Source organism: Theropithecus gelada, chromosome 7a, assembly GCF_003255815.1.
Source record: "Theropithecus gelada isolate Dixy chromosome 7a, Tgel_1.0, whole genome shotgun sequence".
Taxonomy (NCBI): domain Eukaryota; kingdom Metazoa; phylum Chordata; class Mammalia; order Primates; family Cercopithecidae; genus Theropithecus; species Theropithecus gelada.
This window is the reverse complement of record NC_037674.1, coordinates 3,482,671-3,504,243: the sequence shown is the minus strand read 5'-3', so window position 1 is coordinate 3,504,243 and position 21,573 is coordinate 3,482,671. Positions and strand designations below refer to the sequence as shown.

The 21,573-nt window shown below is 58.2% G+C and overlaps 1 protein-coding gene, 1 long non-coding RNA gene and 11 other non-coding genes across 13 annotated transcripts; all 13 read left to right on the top strand.

Annotated features, from left to right (window-relative positions):
- The first annotated feature begins 1,649 nt into the window (after positions 1–1,649).
- LOC112628114 lies at positions 1,650–1,731 on the top strand. Its single transcript, XR_003120295.1, has one exon. It is a non-coding gene; the product is annotated as a small nucleolar RNA SNORD115 (small nucleolar RNA).
- A 1,808-nt stretch (positions 1,732–3,539) lies between these two features.
- On the top strand, positions 3,540–3,621 carry LOC112628105. Its single transcript, XR_003120286.1, has one exon. It is a non-coding gene; the product is annotated as a small nucleolar RNA SNORD115 (small nucleolar RNA).
- Positions 3,622–4,849: 1,228 nt separating this feature from the next.
- LOC112628117 lies at positions 4,850–4,931 on the top strand. Its single transcript, XR_003120298.1, has one exon. It is a non-coding gene; the product is annotated as a small nucleolar RNA SNORD115 (small nucleolar RNA).
- Positions 4,932–6,769: 1,838 nt separating this feature from the next.
- On the top strand, positions 6,770–6,851 carry LOC112628111. The gene has a single exon (XR_003120292.1). It is a non-coding gene; the product is annotated as a small nucleolar RNA SNORD115 (small nucleolar RNA).
- Positions 6,852–8,800: 1,949 nt separating this feature from the next.
- On the top strand, positions 8,801–8,882 carry LOC112628101. The gene has a single exon (XR_003120281.1). It is a non-coding gene; the product is annotated as a small nucleolar RNA SNORD115 (small nucleolar RNA).
- Positions 8,883–10,664: 1,782 nt separating this feature from the next.
- Positions 10,665–10,746, top strand: LOC112628098. Its single transcript, XR_003120278.1, has one exon. It is a non-coding gene; the product is annotated as a small nucleolar RNA SNORD115 (small nucleolar RNA).
- A 1,457-nt stretch (positions 10,747–12,203) lies between these two features.
- LOC112627953 lies at positions 12,204–14,254 on the top strand. Its single transcript, XM_025390709.1, has 4 exons — positions 12,204–12,290; positions 12,380–12,512; positions 12,894–12,938; positions 14,121–14,254. The coding sequence occupies exons 1-4, from the start codon at positions 12,242–12,244 to the stop codon at positions 14,218–14,220; spliced, it is 327 nt and encodes a 108-aa protein (XP_025246494.1). The 5' UTR covers positions 12,204–12,241; the 3' UTR covers positions 14,221–14,254.
- On the top strand, positions 12,569–12,649 carry LOC112628127. The gene has a single exon (XR_003120308.1). It is a non-coding gene; the product is annotated as a small nucleolar RNA SNORD115 (small nucleolar RNA).
- Positions 14,255–14,483: 229 nt separating the features above from the next.
- LOC112628104 lies at positions 14,484–14,565 on the top strand. The gene has a single exon (XR_003120285.1). It is a non-coding gene; the product is annotated as a small nucleolar RNA SNORD115 (small nucleolar RNA).
- A 995-nt stretch (positions 14,566–15,560) lies between these two features.
- On the top strand, positions 15,561–21,569 carry LOC112627955. Its single transcript, XR_003120252.1, has 5 exons — positions 15,561–15,678; positions 16,064–16,111; positions 17,462–17,592; positions 20,109–20,152; positions 21,467–21,569. It is a non-coding gene; the product is annotated as an uncharacterized LOC112627955 (long non-coding RNA).
- On the top strand, positions 15,735–15,816 carry LOC112628113. The gene has a single exon (XR_003120294.1). It is a non-coding gene; the product is annotated as a small nucleolar RNA SNORD115 (small nucleolar RNA).
- LOC112628120 lies at positions 17,649–17,730 on the top strand. The gene has a single exon (XR_003120301.1). It is a non-coding gene; the product is annotated as a small nucleolar RNA SNORD115 (small nucleolar RNA).
- On the top strand, positions 19,576–19,656 carry LOC112628126. Its single transcript, XR_003120307.1, has one exon. It is a non-coding gene; the product is annotated as a small nucleolar RNA SNORD115 (small nucleolar RNA).
- Positions 21,570–21,573: the final 4 nt, after the last annotated feature.

Sequence of the window (21,573 nt, the reverse complement as noted above, 5' to 3'; positions counted from 1 at the left end):
CAAAGACTTGGAACCAACCCAAATGTCCATCAATGACATACTAGATTAAGAAAATGTGGCACAACACACCATGGAATACTATGCAGCCATAAAAAACGATGAGTTCATGTCCTTTGTAGGGACATGGATGCAGCTGGAAACCATCATTCTCAGCAAACTATTACAAGAACAGAAAACCAAACACCGCATGTTTTCACTCATAGGTGGGAATTGAACAATGAGAACACTTGGACACAGGAAGGGGAACATCACACACCAGGGCCTGTTGTGGGGTGGGGAGAGAGGGGAGGGATAGCATTAGGAGATATACCTAACGTAAATGATGAGTTAATGGGTGCAGCACCCGTTAATGGGTGCAGTACATGCACCAACATGACACGTGTACATAGGTAACCTGCATGTTGTGCCCATGTACCCTAGAACATAAAGTGTAATAATAAAAAAGGTATGTAATTTTAGAATATCTCACAAATAGCCCATGCAAAATCCTGCTGAAAAGCAACCATAAATATAGAAAGAATATGTAAAAAAGTGGCATGGTCTAGTATATGCCAAACAAGGCAAGGGTGTATAAAAACCTCAAGGTCCCAGTATGAGAATCATGCTTGTATTGCACACCCATGAAAAAGTCTTCTAAAAATTATTTTTTTAAAACTAGATAGAATGGGTAAGATGAGAAAAAGGCATAAAATGGTCAAAAACACTGGGAGAATTCAAAGTTAATTTTGACAATATCAATACAAATAGAAAAACTGACAAAAAAGAAAGTACATCTTACATTCGAAAACATATAAGTAGTTGTATACAAATGAAGACACGTACCAAAAACAAATTACAAAATATGAATCCATATATATATATAAAATGTACAATTTCAAACAATTCAAAAGTAAAAAGATGCAGGACAATAAAATATTCACAAACACGCTCGAAAAATAAATGCTGACATCCGAATTAGACCAGTTCAACGGAAGTGTGGGGCCTGGATGGGGACCTACTGCAAAAATCACGTGGCGCCCAGGCCAAGGCTTCGATTTCCGGTGCGCGCTTGGAGAGGATGCCTGGGAGGGCACCCACCATGCCCAGGGGCAGGCTATGTGACTGCCAGGTATGCAGCTGTGAGTGGTTTCTGGGCCAGCCTCTCTGGTTGGTCATGACCTGGTTGGTGGCCCTAGCCTGTGCCACGTGGTCCTGGAGTGGCCCAGGGGGTCTTGCTGGGGGAGCCGGCTTGGGCAGCGGAGGTGCTCCCGGGGGCCTGCAGTAGGGCACACCCTCTGCATCTTGGGCGAGCCCAGTGACCCGCCTGCCCTGTCCTTCCAGGGTTGGGTGGCAGGGAGGGCCATAGGTGTCTCGCATCTGTGATGGGTCAGTGTTTCCAGCAAGTGGGTCTATGGAGAAAGAGCATAGCTGAGTCTGCGCACCCTACTGCCTTCATGAGGTTCTGTTTGGACACCTGTCCTACTCATGTCCCCCCAGATGGTGACCGCGGAGGAAGACTTGCGTTGGGCCCAATGGCCGTCACCCAGGTGCCAGCCCCTGGTGCGCTGAAGCTCAGGCCCTTCCCGGCGCCCTGGCCTCCTGCACTGAGCTGTGGTGAGCTCATCCGGGTCCTGATGGATACATGTGCGGGGAGGGTTGTGCCCTGGGTTGGGTCGATGATGAGAACCTTATATTTTCTTGAAGAGAGGTGATGACTTAAAAATCATGCTCAATAGGATTACGCTGAGGCCCAGTCTAGGTGAGAATTTTGGAAGAGGACGCTGGGATCCAGAGGCCCCCGACAGGGCCCCTGTATTTTGGGCTATAGACCTAGAAGCCCTGAAGGGCATCTGGAGGGGACCCAAGCCTGGCTCTGAGCTCCTCCATGAGGCAGTCCAAGCTCCCTGTGTGGGCATATGCTGGGGCTCTGGTTCCCTAGGGGCAGGGCACGTGGGTGGCTCCTCCCTGACCTGCATTCTCCCCTGTGTCTTTCAGTGAGCTCTTCCGCCCAGGCAGGGCCCTGGCATTGACTGGCATAGGTGAGTGGATCCTGCTGGGGTCATGGGCCATGAGCCAGGCTGGTGGGGTCACCAAGGGTCAGCCTTTGGGACAGGAGGGTTTCCTTAGGGAGCCGACCTGACCTGAATCCCCACTGAGGAGGGCTAGGTTCTCCAGGAGGGCGGCTTCCTTGGGAATCTGACCCAAGGAGGTTATCTTCTCTAAAGCCTTGCAGCGGTGATGGTGGTCCAGGCAGCAAAGGATTCCTTCAACCCCACCCAGGGCAGTGCCCAGCTGAGACTCAGTGGGCAGGTCTGGCCTTGAGGACTGCCCAGGCCACATGAGGGGGTCCATAGGAGCTCCAGGGCACCACAGGGGTCACACAGGAGCTCTCCTTCCCCAGAGACGGGTGAGCGATCGAGTCCATGGGCTCAGGCCTTTGGAGATTCAAGGAGTGGGCCCCACCTAGGACCCTGAGTGGGACTGAGCCTTTGAGCAATGGGCCATCCCAGTGGTGCCTCTGAGCCTAGTGGGGGGCGATGCGGCTTCAAGGGGGTTGGGTCAAGGCTGAGCTCTGGCCGGTGCTTGGTAGTGCTGCAGGCTGGCCCTGGGACTCGCTGGCTTTGGGCAAAAGGGCCAGCCTGCATCCTGCTGGTGGTCACCCATTCCCCATGGGCAACTAGCGGAAAGGTGGCATCCTTAGGTGGGAAGGCCGGCTGTCAAGGGTCCTGTCCTGGAAGTTTGCTTCCCAGGCTGCTTTTGATCCATGGACTCACCTCCACGGTGGTGGGGTCTTGAGCCCGAGGAAAAGAGAAGATACCATGTGTTCCCCGATTGGCCGAATGTGGCTCGGCTCTGTGTTTGGGAGGTGTGTAGGGCATGGATGGGGACCCATCAGAGAACACATGTGGCCCGGGGTCACAGGTTGCGATTTCCCATGCGCACTTGGAGAGAACGCTGGGTGGGTGCCCTCCACTCCCAGGCACAGGCTATGCAACTACCAGGTCTGCGGTGGCATGTGGCTTCCAGGTCAGCCTCCTTGGTTGGCCATGAGCAGGTTGGTTGCCCTGGCCTGTGCCCAGTGGTCTCGGAGTGGCCCAGGGGTCCTGTAGGGGAGCTGATGTGGGTAGTGGAGGTGCTTGTGGGGCCTGCAATAGAGTGCAGCCCAGGTGTCTTGTGCGAACTCGGTGACCCACCTGCCCTGTCCTAGGGTGCGGTGATGGGGAGGGCCAAGGGTCCCCTGTGTCCGCAATGGGTCAGTGTTCCCATCATATGGGTCCATGGAGGGAGAGCATGCATGAGCCAGCACCACCCACCACCATCCCCCTATGGAGGCGTGAGGCCATGTTTGGACACATGTCTTCCTGTCCCCCAGACGGTGAGCCTGGAGGAAGACTTGCCTTGGGTCCGCTGTCCCCGGACCAGTGTCCATCAGCCAGGTGCCCAGTCCCCAGTGCGCTGAAGCTCGGCCCTCCCTGGCACTCTGGTCTCCTGCACTGAGCTGTGGTGAGCACATCCAGGTCCCGCTGGATGTTTGTGTCGGGAGGGGGGTGCCCTGGTTTGGGTCAATGATGAGAACCTTATATTTTCTTGAAGAGAGGTGATGACTTAAAAATCATGCTCAATAGGATTACGCTGAGGCCCAGCCTAGGTGAGAATTTTGGAAGAGGACACTGGGATCCCCGGCAGGAGGCATTTGGGGCTGGAGACCTGGAGGTCCTGAAGGTTATCTGCAGGGGCCCCAACCCTGTCTCTGTGCTCGTCTGTGAGGCAGCCCAGTTTCCCTGTGCGGGCTTGGTGTCAATGCTCTGGTTCCCTGAGGCGGGGCACGTGGGTGACTCATCCCTGAAGTCCCGTTCTCCCTTTGTGTCTTTCAGTGAGCTCTTCCGCCCAGGAGGACCCCTGGCCTTGAGCAGCATAGGTGAGTGGATCCTGCTGGGCTCATGGGCCATGGACTAGGCCACGTGGGATCACTGGTCAGCCTTCAGGATGGGACAGATTCCTCAGGGAGCCAACCTGAATCCCCACTGGGGAGGGATTGGTTCTCCAGGAGGGCCGCCTCCTTGGGAATCTGACCCAAGGACACCTTCCCTGAAGCGCTGCAGGAGTGACATCGGTCCAGGCAGGAAAGGGTTCCATTAGTCCCACACAGGGCAGCTCCCAGCTGAGACTGGGTGCTAGGATCTGGCCTTGAGGACTGCCCAGGCCACATGAGGCTGGGTCCCAGGCTGCTATTTCCAGTGTGTGCTTGGAGAGGGAGCCTGGGTAGGCCCCCTCCCCGTGCAGGGGCAGGCTGTGCGTCTGCCAGGTCTGCAGCAGTGCCTGCCTTCAGGGCCAGCCTCCTTGGTGGGCCTGAGCTGGATAGTGGCCTTGGTCCCACCCAGGGGTCATGATGCAGCCCTGGAATTGCAAGGGAGCCACCATGGGGAGTAGAAGTGCTCCAGGGGCCTGCATTAGGGCACAGCTTGGGCATCTTGCCCAAGCCCAGTGACCAGCCTGCCCTGTTTTCCAGGGTTCAGTGGCAGGGAAGACCAAGGGTCCCCCGCATCCATGACCAACACTGTTTCACATGGATCCCATCACCTGGGTCCATGGAGGGAGAGCATGTGTGAGCTAGCACCCCCTGCCTCCTTTCCCGCATGGAGGCATGAGGTTCTGTTCAGACACTTTCCTCTGTCCCCCAGATGGTGACCCTGAAGGAGGACTTGCATTGGGCCCAATGGCCCAGGGCCAGTGTCTGTCAGCCAGGTGCCCAGCCCCTGGCGCACTGAAGTTTTGGCCCTTCCCGGCTCTCTGGTCTCTTGCACTGAACTGTGGTGAGTCCATCTGGGTCCTGCTGGATGCATGTGTGGGGAGGGGGGTGCCCTGGGTTGGGTCAATGATGAGAACCTTACATTGTCCTGAAGAAAGGTGATGACTTAAAAATCATGCTCAATAGGATTACGCTGAGGCCCAGCCTAGGTGAGAATGTTGGAAGAGGATGCTGGGATCCTGAGATCCCTGGCAGAGCTACTGCATTTTGGGATGGAGATCTGGTGACTCTGAAGGGCACCTGGGGGGCCCAACCCTGTCTCTGCGCTCCTCCGTGAGGCAGCCCAGGCTCCCTGTGCAGCTTGCTGTTGGCACTGTGGTTCCCTGGGGTGGGACACGTTGGTGGCAGCTCCCTGAGCCCCATGCTCCCTTTGTGTCTTTCAGTGAGCTCTTCCACCCAGGAGGGCCCCCTGGCATTGACTGGCATAGGTGAGTGGATTCAACTGGCATCATGGGCCATGGGCCAGGCCGCGAGGGGTTGCCAAGGGTCAGCCTTCAGGAAAGAAGGGTTTCCTCGGGGAGCCAACCTGAATCCCCACTGGGAAGAGTTGAGTTCTCCAGGTGGGTGGCTTCCTGGGGAACAGGAACCAAGGAGGATGCCTTCCCTGAAACCCTGCAGGGGTGACGGTGGTCCAGGCAGGAAAGGGTTCCTTCAGTTCCACCCAGGGCAGCTCCCAGCTGAGTCTCGGGGCTTGCATCTAGACTGTCCTGACTATATGTGGGGGCCACAGGGGCTCTGGGGTGCCTTGGGGGTCACACAGGAGCTCTCTGTCCCTGGAGAAAGGTAAAGGTGGGTGATCAGGCTCATGGAGTTGAGCTGTGGAGATTCAAGTATTGCACCTGACACATGGCCCTTAATGGAACCCATCCTGTTGAGCAATGGGCCAACCCATGGGCCTCTTCGAGCCTGAAGGGGGGCGGTGCTGTTTCACTGGGGTTAGATCGAGGCTAAGCTCTGGCTGGCACCTGGTGGTGCTGCAGTCCAGCCCTTGGACTCATGGGCTTTGGGCCAAGGGGGCAGCCCGCGTCTCACTGAAAGTCACCCCTTCCCTGTGGCTGGAAGTTATCCCTTCCCAGTGGGCTAGTGTCGGGGAGGGTGGCCTCCTGAAGTGGGAAGGCCCGCTATTGAGGGTCTGGTCCTGGCAATTTGCTGCCCATGCTACTTCTGAACCCTGAAGACACCTCCAGTGTGGTGGGGTCCTGAGCCCGAGGAAAGGAGAAGACACTGTGCCCTCCGATTAGTCGAGTGCAGCCAGGCTGTGTGTTTGTGAGGTGTGAGGGCATGGATGGAGACTCACCAGAGAAAGCACATGGCCCTGGGACCCCAGGTTGTGATTTCCAGTACATGCTTGGATACGGCACGTAGGTGGGTGCCCACCATGCACAGGGACTGGCTACGTGACTGCCAGCTCTGCAGCAGCATCAGGCATCCGGGCCAGCCTCCTTGGTTGACCATGAACTGGTTGGTGGCCCTGGCCTGCGCCCGGTAGTCCTGGGGTGACCCTGGTGTCATGCAGGGGAGCTGGCATGTGTAGTGGAGGCGCTTGTGTGGCCTGCAGTAGGATGCAGCCCTGGCTTGTAGCCTGAGCCCAGTGACCTACCTGTCCTGTCGTTTCAGGGTTCAGTGGTGGAGAGAGCGGTGGGTGCCCTGCGTCTGTGACGGGCCAGTATTCCACATGGATCTCATCACATGGTCCATGGAAGGCGAGCATCCCTGAGCTGGCACACCCCACCTTCTGCCCACATGGAGGGGTGAGGTTATGTTTGGACACCTGTCCTCTTCCTGTTCCTCGAGATGGTGACCCTGGATGAGGACTCGTGTTGGGCCCACTGTCCCCGGGCCAGGGTCCATCAGCCAGGTGCCTAGCCCCTGTTGCACTGAAGCTCTGGCCCTTCCTGTCGCCTTGGTCTCTGCATTGAGCTTGGGTGAGCCCATTGGGGTGCCACTGGATGCCTAAGCAGGGAGGGGGTGCCCTGGGTTGGGTCGATGATGAGAACTTTATATTGTTCTGAAGAGAGGTGATGACTTAAAAATCATGCTCAATAGGATTACGCTGAGGCCCAGCCTAGGTGAGAAATTTGGAAGAGGACACTAGAATCCTGAGGTCCCTGGCAGGGCCACCGTATTTTAGGCTAGAGACTTCGAGGCCCTAAAGGGCATCTCATGCAGGAGCCCAGCCCTGTCTGTGCTCCTCCATTAGGCACACCAGGCTTCCTGTGTGGGCTTGGTGTCTGTGCTCAGCTTCCCTGGGGGTGGGACATGTTGGTGGCTCCTTCCTGAGCCCCATTATCCTCGGTGTCTTTCAGTGAGCTCTTCCGCCCAGCAGACCTCCTAGGATTGACCAGCATAGGTGAGTGGACACTGCTGGTGTCATGGGCCATGAGCCAAGTGGTGTGCAGTCCCCGAGGGTCAGCCCTCAGGCTACCTGGGTTTCCTCAGGAGTCGACCTGAATCGACTGGGGATGTGTCCTCCAGCAGGGAGGCTTCCTTGGGAATTGGACACAAGGCAGAGGCCTTCTCTGAAGCCCTGCAGGGGTGGCAGTGGTTCAGGCAGGAAAGGGTTTTCTCAGCCCCACGCAGGGTAGTGCCCAGCTCAGACTTGGTGCTTGGGTCAGGCCTCTAAGATGGCCAGGACACATGAGGGGGGCAACAAGGGCTCTGGGGCACCACGGGCATCTCATGGGGACTCTCCAACCCTGGAGAGGGGTGGGCGATTCAGTCCGTGGAGTTGAGCCATGGAGATTCATGGACTGCAGCAAACCCATGACCCTCAATGGGACCGACCCTATAAACAGTGGACCCTCCCAGTGGCATGTCTTTGAGCCATGTGAGGGGCGGCGCTGTTTCTCTGAGGGTGGGTCAAGACTAGCTGTGGCCAGTGCCTGACGGTGGTCCAGTCTGTCTCTGGGACTCGTGGGCTTTGGGCCAAGGCTGTAGCCCGTATCCCACTGGGGGTCACCCCTTCCTTGTGGGCGAGTGGCGGTAATGGTGGCCTCCTGAGGTGGGAAGGTCCACAGTGGAAGGACCTTTCCTGGAAATTTGCAGTCCAGGCTGCTTCTCAGCCATCAGGACAACTCCAGAGGTCAGGGTCTTAGGCCCAAAGAAAGGAGAAGACACCATATGTCTCCCGGTTGGCTGAGTGTGGGCCTGCTCTGTGTGTGGGAGGTATTGTGTGGGGCATGGATTGGGACCCACCAGAGAAAGCTTGTGGCCCTGGAGCCCCAGGCTGCGATTTCCAGTGGACCTTTAGGAAAGGAGGGTGGGTGCCCACCATGCACAGGGCAGGCTGTGCAACTGCCAGGTAGGCAGCAGCCCGTGGTGTCCGGGCCAGCGTCCTTGGTTCGCCGTGAGCTGGTTGGTGTCCATGGCCCCTGCCCAGGGGTCCAGGTGCTACGTGGGGTTATGCAGGGGAGCTGGTGTGGGCAATGGAGGTGCTCGAGGGGCCTGCAGTAGGGCACAGCCCAGGTGTCTTGCCTGAACCCAGGAACCCACCTGCCCTGTCTTTCCATGGTTCAGTGGCTGGGAGGGCAAAGGGTCCCCCCCATCCATGACACATCAGTGTTTTCCATAGATCCTATCACATGGGTCCACAGAGAGAGAGCATGTGTGAGCTAGCACCCCCCACCCCCTTCCCCGTGTGGAGGCTGGGAGGGCAAAGGGTCCCCCCCATCCGTGACACATCAGTGTTTTCCATGGATCCTGTCACATGGGTCCACAGAGAGAAAGCATGTGTGAGCTAGCATCCCCCACCCCCTTCCCCGTGTGAAGGCCCGAACCCCTGGTTGGACACATGTCCTCCTCCTGTCCCCTCAGATGGTGACTGCAAAGAAAGACTTGCTTTGGGACCACTGGCCGGCCAGTGTCCATCAGCCAGGTGTCCAGCCCTTGGTGCACTTAAGCTCAAGCCCTTCCTGGTACCCTGGTCTCCTGCCCTGGTCTCCTGCCCTGAGCTGTGGTGAGCATATCTGGGTCCAGCTGGATGCATGTGCGGGGAGGGGGGTGCCCTGGGTTGGGTCGATGATGAGAACCTTATATTGTCCTGAAGAGAGGTGATGACTTAAAAATCATGCTCAATAGGATTACGCTGAGGCCCGGCCTAGGTGAGAATTTTGGAAGAGGATGCTGAGATGCCAAGGTCCCTGGCAGGGCCACTGTATTTTTGGGCTAGAGACCTGGAGTCCCTGAAGTTCATCTTGGGGTGTCCAACCCTATCTCTCCGCTCCGTGAGGCAGCCCAGGCTCCCTGTGCAGCCTTGGTGTTGGCCCTCTAGTTCCCCGGGGTTGAGGCACACTGGAGGCTCCTCCTTCCTGAGCCTCTGTTCTCCCCTGTGTCTGTATCTTTCAGTGAGCTCTTCTGCCGAGGGGGACCCCTGGCCTTAAGTGGGATAGGTAAGTGGATCCTGCTGGGGTCATGGACCATGAGCCAGGTCGCTTTGGGTCACTGAGGGTCACCCTTCAGGCCACGAGGGATTCCTCAGGGAGCCCATCTGAAACCCACCGGGGATGGACGGTTTCTCCAGGAGGACAGCTTCCTTAGAAATTGGTCCCAAGAAGGATGCCTTCCCTGAAGCCGTGCAGAGATGACGGAGGTCCAAACAGGAGAGGGTTCCTTCAACTCAACGCAGTGCGTGTTCTAGCTGAGACTCAGTGCACAAGTCAGGCCTGGAGGGCTTTCCAGGCCACATGAGGGGGTCCACAGGGTCACTGGGGGCAACGGGTGTTATGCGGGAGCTCTCAGTCCCCAAGGCTTGCAAAGGGGCAGGGTGTGGGTGATTGAGCTTATGGAGTCAGTCCGTGAAGATTCAAGGATCGCGCCTAACCCATGGCCCTGATGGGACTGACCTGTGGAGCAATGGGCCATCCCAGTGGTGCCTCCTTGAGCCTGGTGGGGGCGGTGTGGCCCCAGTGGGTTTGGGTCAAGACTGAGCTCTGGTCTTCACCTGGTGGTGCTGCGGGCTGGCCCTGGGAATCGTGGGCTTTGGGCCAAGGGTGCAGCCTGCGTCCAGCTATAGGTCACCCCTCCCTGAAGTGGAGTGGCCAGAAGGATGGCATCCTGTGGTGGAAAGCACACTGTCAAGGGTCCTGTGCCGGCAATTTGCTGCCCAGGCTGCTTCTAAGTCATGGGGTCACCTCCAGGGTGGCGGGGTCTTGAGCCGAAGGAAAGGCAAGGACATCATGTGTCCCTGATTGATTGAGCATGGCCCGGCTCTGCGTTTGGAGGTATGTGGTGCATGAATGGGGATCCATCAGAGAAGGCACGTGGCCCTGGGGCTCCAGGATACGATTTCTGGTGTGAGCTTGTAGAGGGTGTCTGCCGTGGCACGTGGCATTCAGGTCAGCCTACTTGGTTTGCTGTGAGCTGGTTGGTGGTCCCGGCCCTCCCAGTGGTCCCGTTGTGGCACAGAGTCATGCAGGGGAGCTGGTGCGGGCAGTGGAAGGGCTCCAGGAGCCTGCAGTAGGGTGCATCCTGGACATCTTGCTCAAATCCTGTGACCTGCCTGCCCTGTCCTTTCAGGTTTCTGTGACAAGGAGGGCCAAGGGTTCCCCGCGTTCTTGACCGTCACTGTTTATAGGGATCCCATCTCTTGAGTCCATGGAGGGAGAGCGTGTGTTAGCCAGCACCCCATGCCCACTTTTGTGCATGGAGGCATGAGGCTGTGTCTCTACACCTGTCCCCCACCCCTCCAGATGGTGACCCCAGAGGAAGACGTGCATTGGGTCTGCTGGCCCCGGGCCAGTGTCTCTCAGCCAGGTGCTCAGCCCCTGGTGAGCTGAAGCTCAGGCCCTTCCTGGCACCCTGGTCTCCTGCACTGAGCTGTGGTGAGCACATCTGGGTCCCTCTGGATACATGTGCAGGGAGGGGGTTGTACTGGGTTGGGTCAATGATGAGAACCTTATATTGTCCTGAAGAGAGGTGATGACTTAAAAATCATGCTCAATAGGATTACGCTGAGGCCCAGCCTAGGTGAGAATTTTGGAAGAAGATGCTGGGATCCCGAGCTCCCTGGCATGGCCACTATATTTTAGGCAGGAGACCTTGAGGCTCTGAACGGCATCTCTGGGGGGCCCAACCCTGTCTCTGCGCTCCTCCTTGAGGCAGCCCAGGTTCGCTGTGTGGGCTTGGGCTCCGGTTCCCTGAGCCCCCATTCTCCCTTGTGTCTTTCAGTGAGCTCGTCTGGCTAGGTGGGGCCCCCAGGCATTGACTGGCATAGGTGAGTGGTCCTGCTGGGGTCATGGGTCATCAGCAGCGAGGGGTCACTGAGGGTCCGCCTTTGAGACAGGAGGGTTTCCACGGGCAGCCGACCTGAATCCGCACCATGGAGGGGTGGGTTGGTCCTCCAAGAGGGCTGCTTTTCTGGGAATCAGACCCAAGGAGGATGCCTTCCCTGCAGCCCTGTGGGGATGACTGTGATCCAGGCAGGAAAGGGTTCCTTCAGTTTCACGTAGGGGAGCTCCCAGCTGAGTCTCAGTGCATTGGTCTGGCCTTGACGACTGACCAGGCCACATGAGGGGGGCCACAGGGGCTTCAGGATGCCATGGGGTCACACAGGATCTCTCCATCCCTGGAGAAAGGTGGGCATAGGGCCCATGGATTCAAGCTGCAGAGATTCAAGAATTGCACACAAATTATTGCCCTGAATGGGACCAACCCTGTTGTGCAATGTGCCATCCCAGGGCGCCTCTTTGAGCCTGAAGGGGGCGGTGCTGTTTCCCCAGGTTTGGGTCAAGGCTGAGCTCTGGCCGGTGCCTGGTGGTGCTATTGTCCAGTCATAGACTCGTTAGTTTTAGGCCAAAGGGTGAGCTCTGTGTCTAAAGGATCCCTTGTGCTGGGGATCTCCCCTTTCCTGTGGCTGGAAGTCACCACTTCCCCATTGGCAAGAGTCAGGAAGGGTGGCCTTCTGAGGTGGAAGGCCTGCTGTCAAGGGTCTTGTCCCTAGAATATGCTGCCCATGCTGCTTCTGAGCAATGGGGTCACCTCCAGGGTAGCAGGTCTTGGGCCCAAGGAAAGGAGAAGTCACCATGTGTCCCCGATTAGCCGAGTGTGGCCCTGCTCTGTGTTTAGGAGGTGTGTGGGGCATGGATGGGGACCCACCAGAGAAAGGATGTGGCCCTGGGACCCCAGGTTGCAATTTCCAGTTCATGCTGCTAGGATAGGGCACCTGGGTGGGTGCCCACAGTGCACAGGGATAGGCTATGTGACTTGCAGGTCTGCAGCAGCATCTGGCACCCGGGCCAGCCTCCTTGGTTGGCTGTGAGCTGAATGGTAGCCCTGGCCTGTGCCCAGTACATCTGGCATGACCCTGGGGTCCTGTAGGGGAGCCAGCATGGGCAGTGGAGGTGCTCATGGGACCTGCAGTAGGACACGCCGGGGCTTCTTGTCCAAGCCCAGTGACCTGCCTATCCTGTCTTTCCAGGGTTCGGTGGCTGAGAGAGCATTGGGTGCCCTGAGTCCATGATGGGCCAGTGTTCCACGTGCATCCCATCACATGGGTCCATGGAGGGTGAGCATCCCCTCAGCCGACACACCCCACCTTCTGCCCCCATGGAGGGGTGAGGTTGTGTTTGCACACCTGTCCTACTGTTTCCCCAGATGTTGAGCCCAGAGGAAGACTTTGCACTGGACCCAATGGCCCCAGGTCAGCGTCCGTCAGCCAGGTGCCCAGCCTCTGGTGCACTGAAGATCAGGCCCTTCCTGGCGCCTTGGTCTCCTGCATTGAGCTGTGGTGAGCACATCTGGATTCTGCTGGATGCATGTGCAGGGAGGGGGTTGCCCTGGGTTGGGTCGATGATGAGAACCTTATATTGTCTGAAGAGAGGTGATGACTTAAAAATCATGCTCAATAGGATTACGCTGAGGCCCAGTCTAGGTGAGGGTTTTGGAAGAGGATGCTGGGATCCCGAGGTCCCCAGGAGAGCCCCTATATTTTTGGCTGGAGACCTGGAGGACGTGAAGGGCATCTTGGGGGTGCCCGACCCTGTCTCTGCGCTCCTCCATGAGGCAGCCTGGGCTCCCTGTGCGGGCTTGGTGTCGGCCCTCCAGTTCCCCAGGTTGAGGCACAGTGGAAGCTCCTTTCTGAGCCCCGTTCTCCCCTTGTGTCTTTCAGTGAGCTCTTCCACATGGGAGGGCCCCCTGGCATTCACTGGCATAGGTGAGTGGCTGGTATCATGGGCCTTGAGCCAGGCCGCGTGGGGTCATCAAAGGTCAGCCTTTGGGAAAGAAGGGTTTCCTCAGGGAGCCAACCTGAATCCCCACTGGGAAGAGTTGAGTTCTCCAGGAGAGCGGCTTCCTGGGAAACAGGAACCAAGGAGGATGCCTTCCCTGAAGACCTGCAGGGGTGACGGTGGTCCAGGCAGGAAAGGGTTCCTTCAGTTCCACCCAGGGCAGCTCCCAGCTGAGTCTCGGTGCTTGCGTCTGGACTCGAGGACTGTCCTGGCCATATGAGGGGGGCCACAGGAGCTCCGGGGCACCATAGGGATCCCACAGGCGCTCTCTGTCCCTGGAGAAAGGTGGGTGATCGGGCCCATGGAGTTGAGCTGTTGAGATTCAAGGATAGCACCTGACACATGGCCCTGAATGGGACCCCCCTGTTGAGCAATGGGCCATCCCATGGGCCTCTTCAAGCCTGAAGGGAGTCGGTGCTGTTTCACTGGGTTTACGTCAAGGCTGAGCTCTGGCTGGCGCCTGGTGGTGCTGTAGTCCAGCCCTTGGACTCATGGGCTTTGGGCCAAGGGTGCAGCCCGCATCCCGCTGGAAGTCACCCCTTCCCTGTGGCTGGAAGTTATCCCTTCCCAGTGGGCTAATGTTGGGGAGGGTGGCCTCCTGGAGTGGGAAGGCCCGCTGTTGAGGGTCTGGTCCTGGAAATTTGCTGCCCATGCTGCTTCTGAGTCATGGAGTCACCAGTGTGGTGGGGTCCTGGGCCCGAGGAAAGGAGAAGACACTGTTCTCCCTGATTAGTCCAGTGTGGCCAGGCTGTGTGTTTGTGAGGTGTGAGGGCATGGATGGAGACCCACCAGAGAAAGCACATGGCCCTGGGACCCCAGGTTGTGATTTCCAGTACATGCTTGGATACAGCACGTAGGTGGGTGCCCACCATGCACAGGGACTGGCTATGTGACTGCCAGCTCTGTAGCAGCATCAGGCATCCGGGCCAGCCTCCTTGGTTGACCATGAACTGGTTGGTGGCCCTGGCCTGCGCCCGGTAGTCCTGTGGTGACCCTGGTGTCATGCAGGGGAGCTGGCATGTGTAGTGGAGGCGCTTGTGTGGCCTGCAGTAGGATGCAGCCCTGGCTTGTAGCCTGAGCCTAGTGACCTGCCTGTCCTGTCGTTTCAGGGTTCAGTGGTGGAGAGAGCGGTGGGTGCCCTGCGTCTGTGACGGGCCAGTATTCCACATGGATCTCATCACATGGTCCATGGAAGGTGAGCATCCCTGAGCTGGCACACCCCACCTTCTGCCCGCATGGAGGGGTGAGGTTGTGTTTGGACACCTGTCCTCTTCCTGTTCCTCGAGATGGTGACCCTGGATGAGGACTCATGTTGGGCCCACTGTCCCCGGGCCAGGGTCCATCAGCCAGGTGCCTAGCCCCTGTTGCACTGAAGCTCTGGCCCTTCCTGTCGCCTTGGTCTCTACATTGAGCTTGGGTGAGCCCATCAGGGTGCCATTGGATGCCTAAGCAGGGAGGGGGTGCCCTGGGTTGGGTCGATGATGAGAACCTTATATTGTTCTGAAGAGAGGTGATGACTTAAAAATCATGCTCAATAGGATTACGCTGAGGCCCAGCCTAGGTGAGAATTTTGGAAGAGGATGCTGGGATCCCTAGGTCCCCAACAGGGCCACTATATTTTGGGCTGGAGACCTGGAGTCCTTGAAGGGCACCTGGAGGGGGCCCAAACCTGTCTCTGCGTTCCTCCGTGAAGCAGTCCAGGCTCTCTGTGCAAGCTTCGTGTCAGTACTCCGATTCCCCTGGGCGGTGCATGTGAGGGACTCATCCCTGAGCCCCTTTTCTCCCCTTGTGTCTTTCAGTGAACTCTTTCACCCAGGAGGACCCCTGGCCTCGAGCGGCATGGGTGAGTGGATCCTGCTAGGCTCATGGGCCATGGACCAGGCCACGTGGGGTCCCTGAGGGTCAGCCTTCAGGACAGGAGGCATCTGACCCAAGGAAGACACCTTCCCTGAAGCGCTGCAGGAGTGACATTGGTCCAGGCAAGAAAGGGTTCCATTAGTCCCACGCAGGGCAGCTCCCAGCTGAGACTGGGTGCTAGGGTCTGGCCTTGAGGACTGCCCAGGCCACATGAGGGTGGCCCCAGGCTGTGATTTTTGGTGCGTGCTTGGAAAGGGAGTCTGTGCACCCTCCCCGTGCAGGGGCAGGCTGTGTGTCTGCCAGGTCTACAGTGGCGCCTAGCTTCAGAGCAAGCCTCCTTGGTTTGCCTGAGCTGGTTGGTGATCCTAGCTCTTACCCAGGGGTCACAATGCAGCCCAGGAAGTACAGGGAAGCTGGCTTGGACAGTGGAAGTGCTCCAGGGGCCTGCGGTAGGGCACAGCCTGGGCATCTTGCTTGAGCCTAGTTACTCAGCTGTCCTGTCCTTCCAGCGTTCAGTGGTGGGTACAAGGGTTCCCCGGGTCCATAACTGTCCCTATTTTACATGGATCCCATCACATGAGTCCATGGAGGTAGAGCATGTGTAGCCAGCAGCCCCTCCCTGCTTTCCTGCATGGAATCTTAAGACCCAGTTTGGACACCTTTCCCCTGTCCCTCCAGATGGTGAGCACAGAGGAAGAACTGCGTTAAGCCCTTTGGCCCCGGACCAGTGTCTGTCAACCACGTGCTCAGCCTCCCGTGTGCTAAAGTTTAGGTCCTTCCTGTCATCCTGGTCTCCTGTACTGAGGTATGGTGAGCCCATCCGGGTCCCTCTGGATGTGTGAGTGGGGATGGGGGTGTCCTGGGTTGGGTCGATGATGAGAACCATATATTGTCCTGAAGAGAGGTGATGACTTAAAAATCATGCTCAATAGGATTACGCTGAGGCCCAACTTAGGTGAGAATTTTGATAGAGGACGCTGGGAATCACAAGGTCCCCGGCAGGACCACTGTATTTTAGGCTGGAGACCTCAAGACCCTGAAGGGCATCTCATGGAGGGGTACCCAACCCTGTCTGTGCTCCTTCATTAGGCACACCAGGCTTCCTGTGTGGGCTTGGTGTCCGCACTCAGCTTTCCCAGGGGTGGGACACATTGGCGGCTCCTTCCTGAGTCAGATTCTCCTCGGTGTCTTTCAGTGAGCTCTTCCCACCAGCAGACCCCCTGGGATTGACTGGCATAGGTGAGTGGATACTGCTGGTATCATGGGCCATTAGCCAAGCAGCATGGGGTCCCCGAGGGTCAGCCCTCAGGTCACCTGGGTTTCCTCAGGAGCCGATCTGAATCCCGACTGGGGATGTGTTCTCCAGGAGGGAGGCTTCCTTGGGAAGTGGACACAAGGCAGAGGCCTTCTCTGAAGCTCTGCAGGGGTGGCAGTGGTCCAGGCAGGAAAGGGTATCCTCAGCCCCACACAGGGCAGTGAAGCTGGGCAGTGCCCAGCTCAGCCTTGGTGCTCGGGTCAGGCCTCTAGGATGGCCAGGCCACATGACAGGGCCACAAGGGCTCTGGGGCACCACGGGCATCTCACGGGGGCTCTCCAACCCCAGAGAAGGGTGGGCAATTTGGCCCGTTGGGTCGGGCCGTGGAGATTCGAGGATTGCACCAAACCCATGACCCTCAATGGGACCGACCCTGTTAAGCAATGGGCCCTCCCAGTAACACCTCTTTGAGCCATGTGGGGGTGGCGCTGTTTCTCTGAGGTAGGGTCAAGACTAGCTCCGGCCAATCGCTGATGGTGGTGCAATCCAGCCATGAGACTCGTGGGCTTTGGGCCAAGGGTGCAGCCCGTGTCCCCCTGGGGGATCACCCCTTCCTTATGGGCGTGTGGCGAGAAGGGTATCCTCCTGAGGTGGGAAAGCCTGCTGTGGAAGGAACTTTCCTGGAAATTTGCACTCCAGGCTGCTTCTGAGCCATGAGGTCATCTCCAGGGTGGTGGTGTCTTGGGCCCAAGGAAAGGAGAAGACACCATATGTCTCCCGGTTGACTGAGTGTGGCCCCACTCTGTGTGTGGGAGGTGTTGTGTGGGGCATGGATTGGGACCCACCAGAGAAAGCTTGTGGCCCTGAAGCCCCAGGCTGCGATTTCCAGTGCACCTTGAGGAGAGGCCTGGGTGCTTGCCCTCCATGCACAGGGCAGGCTGTGCAACTTCCGGGTTGGCAGTGGCGCATGGCGTCCGGGCCAGCGTCCTTGGTTCGCTGTGAGCTGGTTAGTGTCCCTGGCCCCTGCCCGGGGGTCCCGGTGCCGCCCGGGGTCATGAGGGAAGCCAGCATGGGCGAGGGAGGTGCTTGAGAGGCCTGCAGTAGGGCACAGCCCGGGTGTCTTGCCGAAGCCCAGGAACCTGTTGGCCCTGTCCTTCCATGGTTCAGTGGTTGGGGGGCAAAGGGTCCCCCACGTCTGAGACACATCAGTGTTTCACATGGATCTCATCACATGGGTCCATAGAGAGAGAGCAAGTGTGAGCTGGCATCCTCCACCCCCTTCCCTGTCTGGAGGCCTGAGCCCCTGGTTGGACACATGTCCTCCTCCCATCCCCCCAGGTGGTGACCCCAGAGGAAGACTTGCCTTTGGGTCGCTGGCCCCAGGCCGGTGGTCATCATCCAGGTGCCCAACTTTGGTGCGCTGAAGCTCAGGCCCTTCCTGGCACCCTGGTCTCCTACACTGAGCTATGGTGAGCACATCTGGGTCCCATTGGATGCGTGTGTGGGGAGGGGGGTGCCCTGGGTTGGGTCGATGATGAGAACCTTATATTGTCCTGAAGAGAAGTGATGACTTAAAAATCATGCTCAATAGGATTACGCTGAGGCCCAGACTAGGGGAGAATTTTGGAAGAGGACGCTGGGATCCCATGGTCCCAGCAGGGCCACGGTATTTTGGACTGGAGACCTGGAGGCCCTGAAGGGCATCTCAGGAATGCCTAACCCTGTCTCTGCACTCATCCTTGAGGCAGCCCCGGCTCCCTGTGTGGGCTTGGTGTCGGCCCTTCAGTTCCCCACGGGCGGCGCATATTGGAGGCTCCTTCCTGAGCCCCGGTTCTCCCGTGTGTCTTTCAGTGAACTCTTCTGTCCACATGAGCCCCTGGCCTTGAGTGGGATAGGTAAGTGGATCCTGCTGGGGCCATGGGCCATGAGCCAGGCAGCTTTGGGTCACTGAGGGTCACCCTTCAGGCCAAGAGGGATTCCTCAGGGACCCAACCTGAAACCACCAGGGATGGATGGTTTCTCCAGGAGGGCAGCTTCCTTGAAAATCTGTCCCTAGAAGGACGCATTCCTTGGAGCTATGCAGAAATGATGGCGGTCCAGGCAGGAAAGAGTTCCTTCAACCCAACACAGTGCATGTCCTAGCTGAGACTCATTGCACGAGTCAGGCCTGAAGGACTTCCCAGGCCACATGAGGGGGTCTGCAGTATCTCCGGGGGCCACAGGTGTTATGCGTGAGCTCTTGGTGCCCGAGGCTTGTGGAGGGGTAGGGTGAGGGTGATCAGGCTTATGGAGTTGGGCTGTGAAGATTCAAGGATTGGTCCCAACCCATGGCCCAGAATGGACCGACCCTGTTGAGCAATTGGCCATCCCAGCAGTGCCTCCTTGAGCCTGGTTGGGGCGGTGTGGCCTCAGTGGGGTTGGGTCAAGGCTGACCTCTCACCTTCACCTGGTGGTGCTGCAGACTGGCCCTGGGAATCGTGGGCTTTGGGCCAAGGGTGCAGCCCGCAGCCCGCTAAAGGTCACCCCTCGTTGAAGTGGAGTGGCCAGAAGAGTGGGATCGTGTTGGGGAAGTCCCACTGTAAAGGGTCCTGTCCTGGCAATTTGCTGCCCAGGATGCTTCTGAGACATGGGGTCACCGGCAGGGTGGCATATTTTGAGCCGAAAGAAAGGAGAGGACATCATGTGTCCCCTGATTGGCCAAGTGTGGCCTGGCTCTGTGTTTGGGAGGTGTGTGGTACATGAATGGGGACCCACCAGAGAAGGCACATGGCCCTAGGGACCCAGGATGTGATTTCCTGTGTGAGCTTGTAGAGGTCACCTGGATGGGTGCATTCCATGCCCAGGGGCAGGCTGTGTGAGTGCCACATCTGCAGTGGCACATGGCATCCAGGCCAGCCTCCTTGGTTTGCCATGAGCTGGTTGGCCCTGACCCAGGCCCAGTGGTCCTGGTGCGGCCGTGGGGTCATGTGGGGGAACCGATGTCGTCAGGGGAAGTGCTCTCTGGGCATGCCGTAGGGTGTGGCCCATGGTAGGGTGTGGCCCGGGGGTTCTGGTCTGAGCACAGTGACCCACCTGCCCTCTCTTTCCAGGGTTCGGCAATAGGGAGGGTCAAGGGTCCCCTGTGTTCATGATGAGTCCGTGTTCCCCACGGATCTCATCACATGGGTCCATGGAGGGCAAGGATGGGTGAGCTGGCACCCCCTGCACAGTTCCCTGTGTGGAGTGATGAGGCCCATTTGGACCCATGTCTTCCACTGTCCCCTCAGATGGTGAGCCCCGAGGAAGAATCTCTTTGGGCCTTCTTGCCCCAGGCCAGTGTCCATCAGCCAGGTGCCCAGCCCCCGGTGCGCTGTAGCTCAGACCCTGCTGGTGTCCAACTCTCCTGCACTGAGCTGTGGTGAGCCCATCTGGGTTCCTGTGATGACTGTGCAGGGAGGGGGTTGCCCTGGGTTGGGTCGATGATGAGAACCTTATATTGTCTGAAGAGAGGTGATGACTTAAAAATCATGCTCAATAGGATTACGCTGAGGCCCAGCCTGGGTGAGAATATTAGAGGAGGATTCTGGGAATTACAAGTTTCCCGGCAGGAGCACTGTATTTTGGGATGGAGACCTGGAGGCTCTGAGGGCATCTGGAGGGTGCCCAACCCTGTCTCTGCGCTCCTCCGTGAGGCAGCCCAGGCTCACTATGTGGGCTTGGTGTCAGCCCTCCCCTTACCTGGGGGCAGGGTACTTTGGTGGCTCCTTCCTGAGGCCCCATTCTCCCCTGTGTCTTTCAGTGAGCTCTTCTGCCCAGCAGACTNTATTTTGGGCTGGAGACCTGGAGGCTCTGAGGGCATCTGGAGGGTGCCCAACCCTGTTTCTGCGCTCCTCCGTGAGGCAGCCCAGGCTTACTATGTGGGCTTGGTGTCAGCGCTCCTGTCACCCAGGTGCGGGGCACTTTGGCGGCTCCTTCCTGAGCCCCCATTCTCCCCTGTGTCTTTCAGTGAGCTCTTCTGCCCAGCAGACCCCCTGGCATTGACCAGCATTGGTGAGTAGATCCTGCTGTGGTCATAACCCATTAGCCAGGCTGTGTGGGGTCTCCAAGAGTCATCCTTTGGCCACAAGGGTTTCCTCAGGAGCTGAAGTGTATCTCCACCTGGCATGGGTTCTCCAGGAAGGCAGCTTTCTTAGGAATTGGACCCAAGGAGATACCTTCCCTGAAGCCCTGCAGTTGTTGCGATGGTCCAGGCAGTAAAGGGTTTCCTCAACCCCATGCAGGGCGGCACCCAGTTGAGACTCGGTGCTCACGTCAGGCCTCTAGGATGGCCAGGCCACATGAGGGGGACCACAAGGGCTCTGGAGTACCAAGGGGGTCTTGCAGGGGCTCTCCGACCTTGGAGAGGTGTGTGTGTGATTTGGTCCACGGGATCAGGCTTCTGATTTTCAAGGGTCTCTCTAAACCCATGGCCCTGAATGGGAGTGACCCTATTAAGCTATGGGCCATCCCAGTGGTGCATCTTTGAGCCAAGTGTGGTGTGGCACTGTTTCCATGAGGTTGGGTCAAGGCTAGCTCCAGTGACCCCATGATGGTACTGCAGTCTGGCCCTGGGACTCGTGGGCTTTGGGCCAAGCATACAGCCCATGTCCCACTGGGGGTCATACCTTCCTTGTGGGCGAGTAGTGGGAAGGGGTCCTCCTGAGGTGGGAAGGCCTGCTGTGGAAGGACCTGTCCAGGCTGCTTCTGAGCTACGGGGCCACCTACAGGGTGGTGGGGTCAAGGAAAGGAGAAGAAGACACCATGCATTCCCCGATTGGCTGAGTGTGGCCCTGCTCTGTGTATGGGAGGTGTTGTGTGAGGCATGGATGGGGATGTATCAGAGAACACACGAGGCCCTGGGTCCCCAGGCTGCAATTTCTGGTGTGGTGTGGAGTGGGGCCTGGATACTCACCCTCCACACAGAGGGGAGGACTATGCAACTGCCAGATGGGCAGAGGTGCATGGCATGCAGGCCAGCCTCCTTAGTTGGCTATGAGATGGTAGGTGGCCCTGGCCTACACCCAGGGGGCCAGTACAGCCCTGGGGTCATGCGAAGCAACTGGAGTGGGCAGTGGAGTTCTCAAGGTGCCTGCAGATAGCCAGGGTGTCTTGCCTGAGCCCAGTGACCTGCCTGCCCTGTCCTTCCAGGGTTCAGTGGTGGGAAGGGCCAAGGTTCCCCCACGTCCATGACACGTCAGTGTTTCACATGGATCCCATCACATGGGTCCATGGTGGGAGAGCAATCATGAGCTGGCACCCCCCACCCCCTTCCCGTGTGGAGGCGTGAGGTTCCATTTGGATACATGTACACATCCTGTCCCCCAGATGGTGAGACCAGAGGAAAACTTTCGTTGGGCCCACTGTCCCGTGGCGAGTAGTCATCAGTCAGGTCCCCAGCCCCCAGTGCACTGAAGCTCAGGCCCTTCCTGGTG

Coding starts and splice junctions, on each gene's coding strand:
- LOC112627953 (XM_025390709.1), top strand. CDS start 12,242: ATGATGGGCCAGTGTTCCACGTGCATCCCATCACATGGGTCCATGGAG. Junction 12,291..12,379: donor ATCACATGGGTCCATGGAGG/GTGAGCATCCCC, acceptor CTGTTTCCCCAG/ATGTTGAGCCCAGAGGAAGA. Junction 12,513..12,893: donor GTCTCCTGCATTGAGCTGTG/GTGAGCACATCT, acceptor TGTGTCTTTCAG/TGAGCTCTTCCACATGGGAG.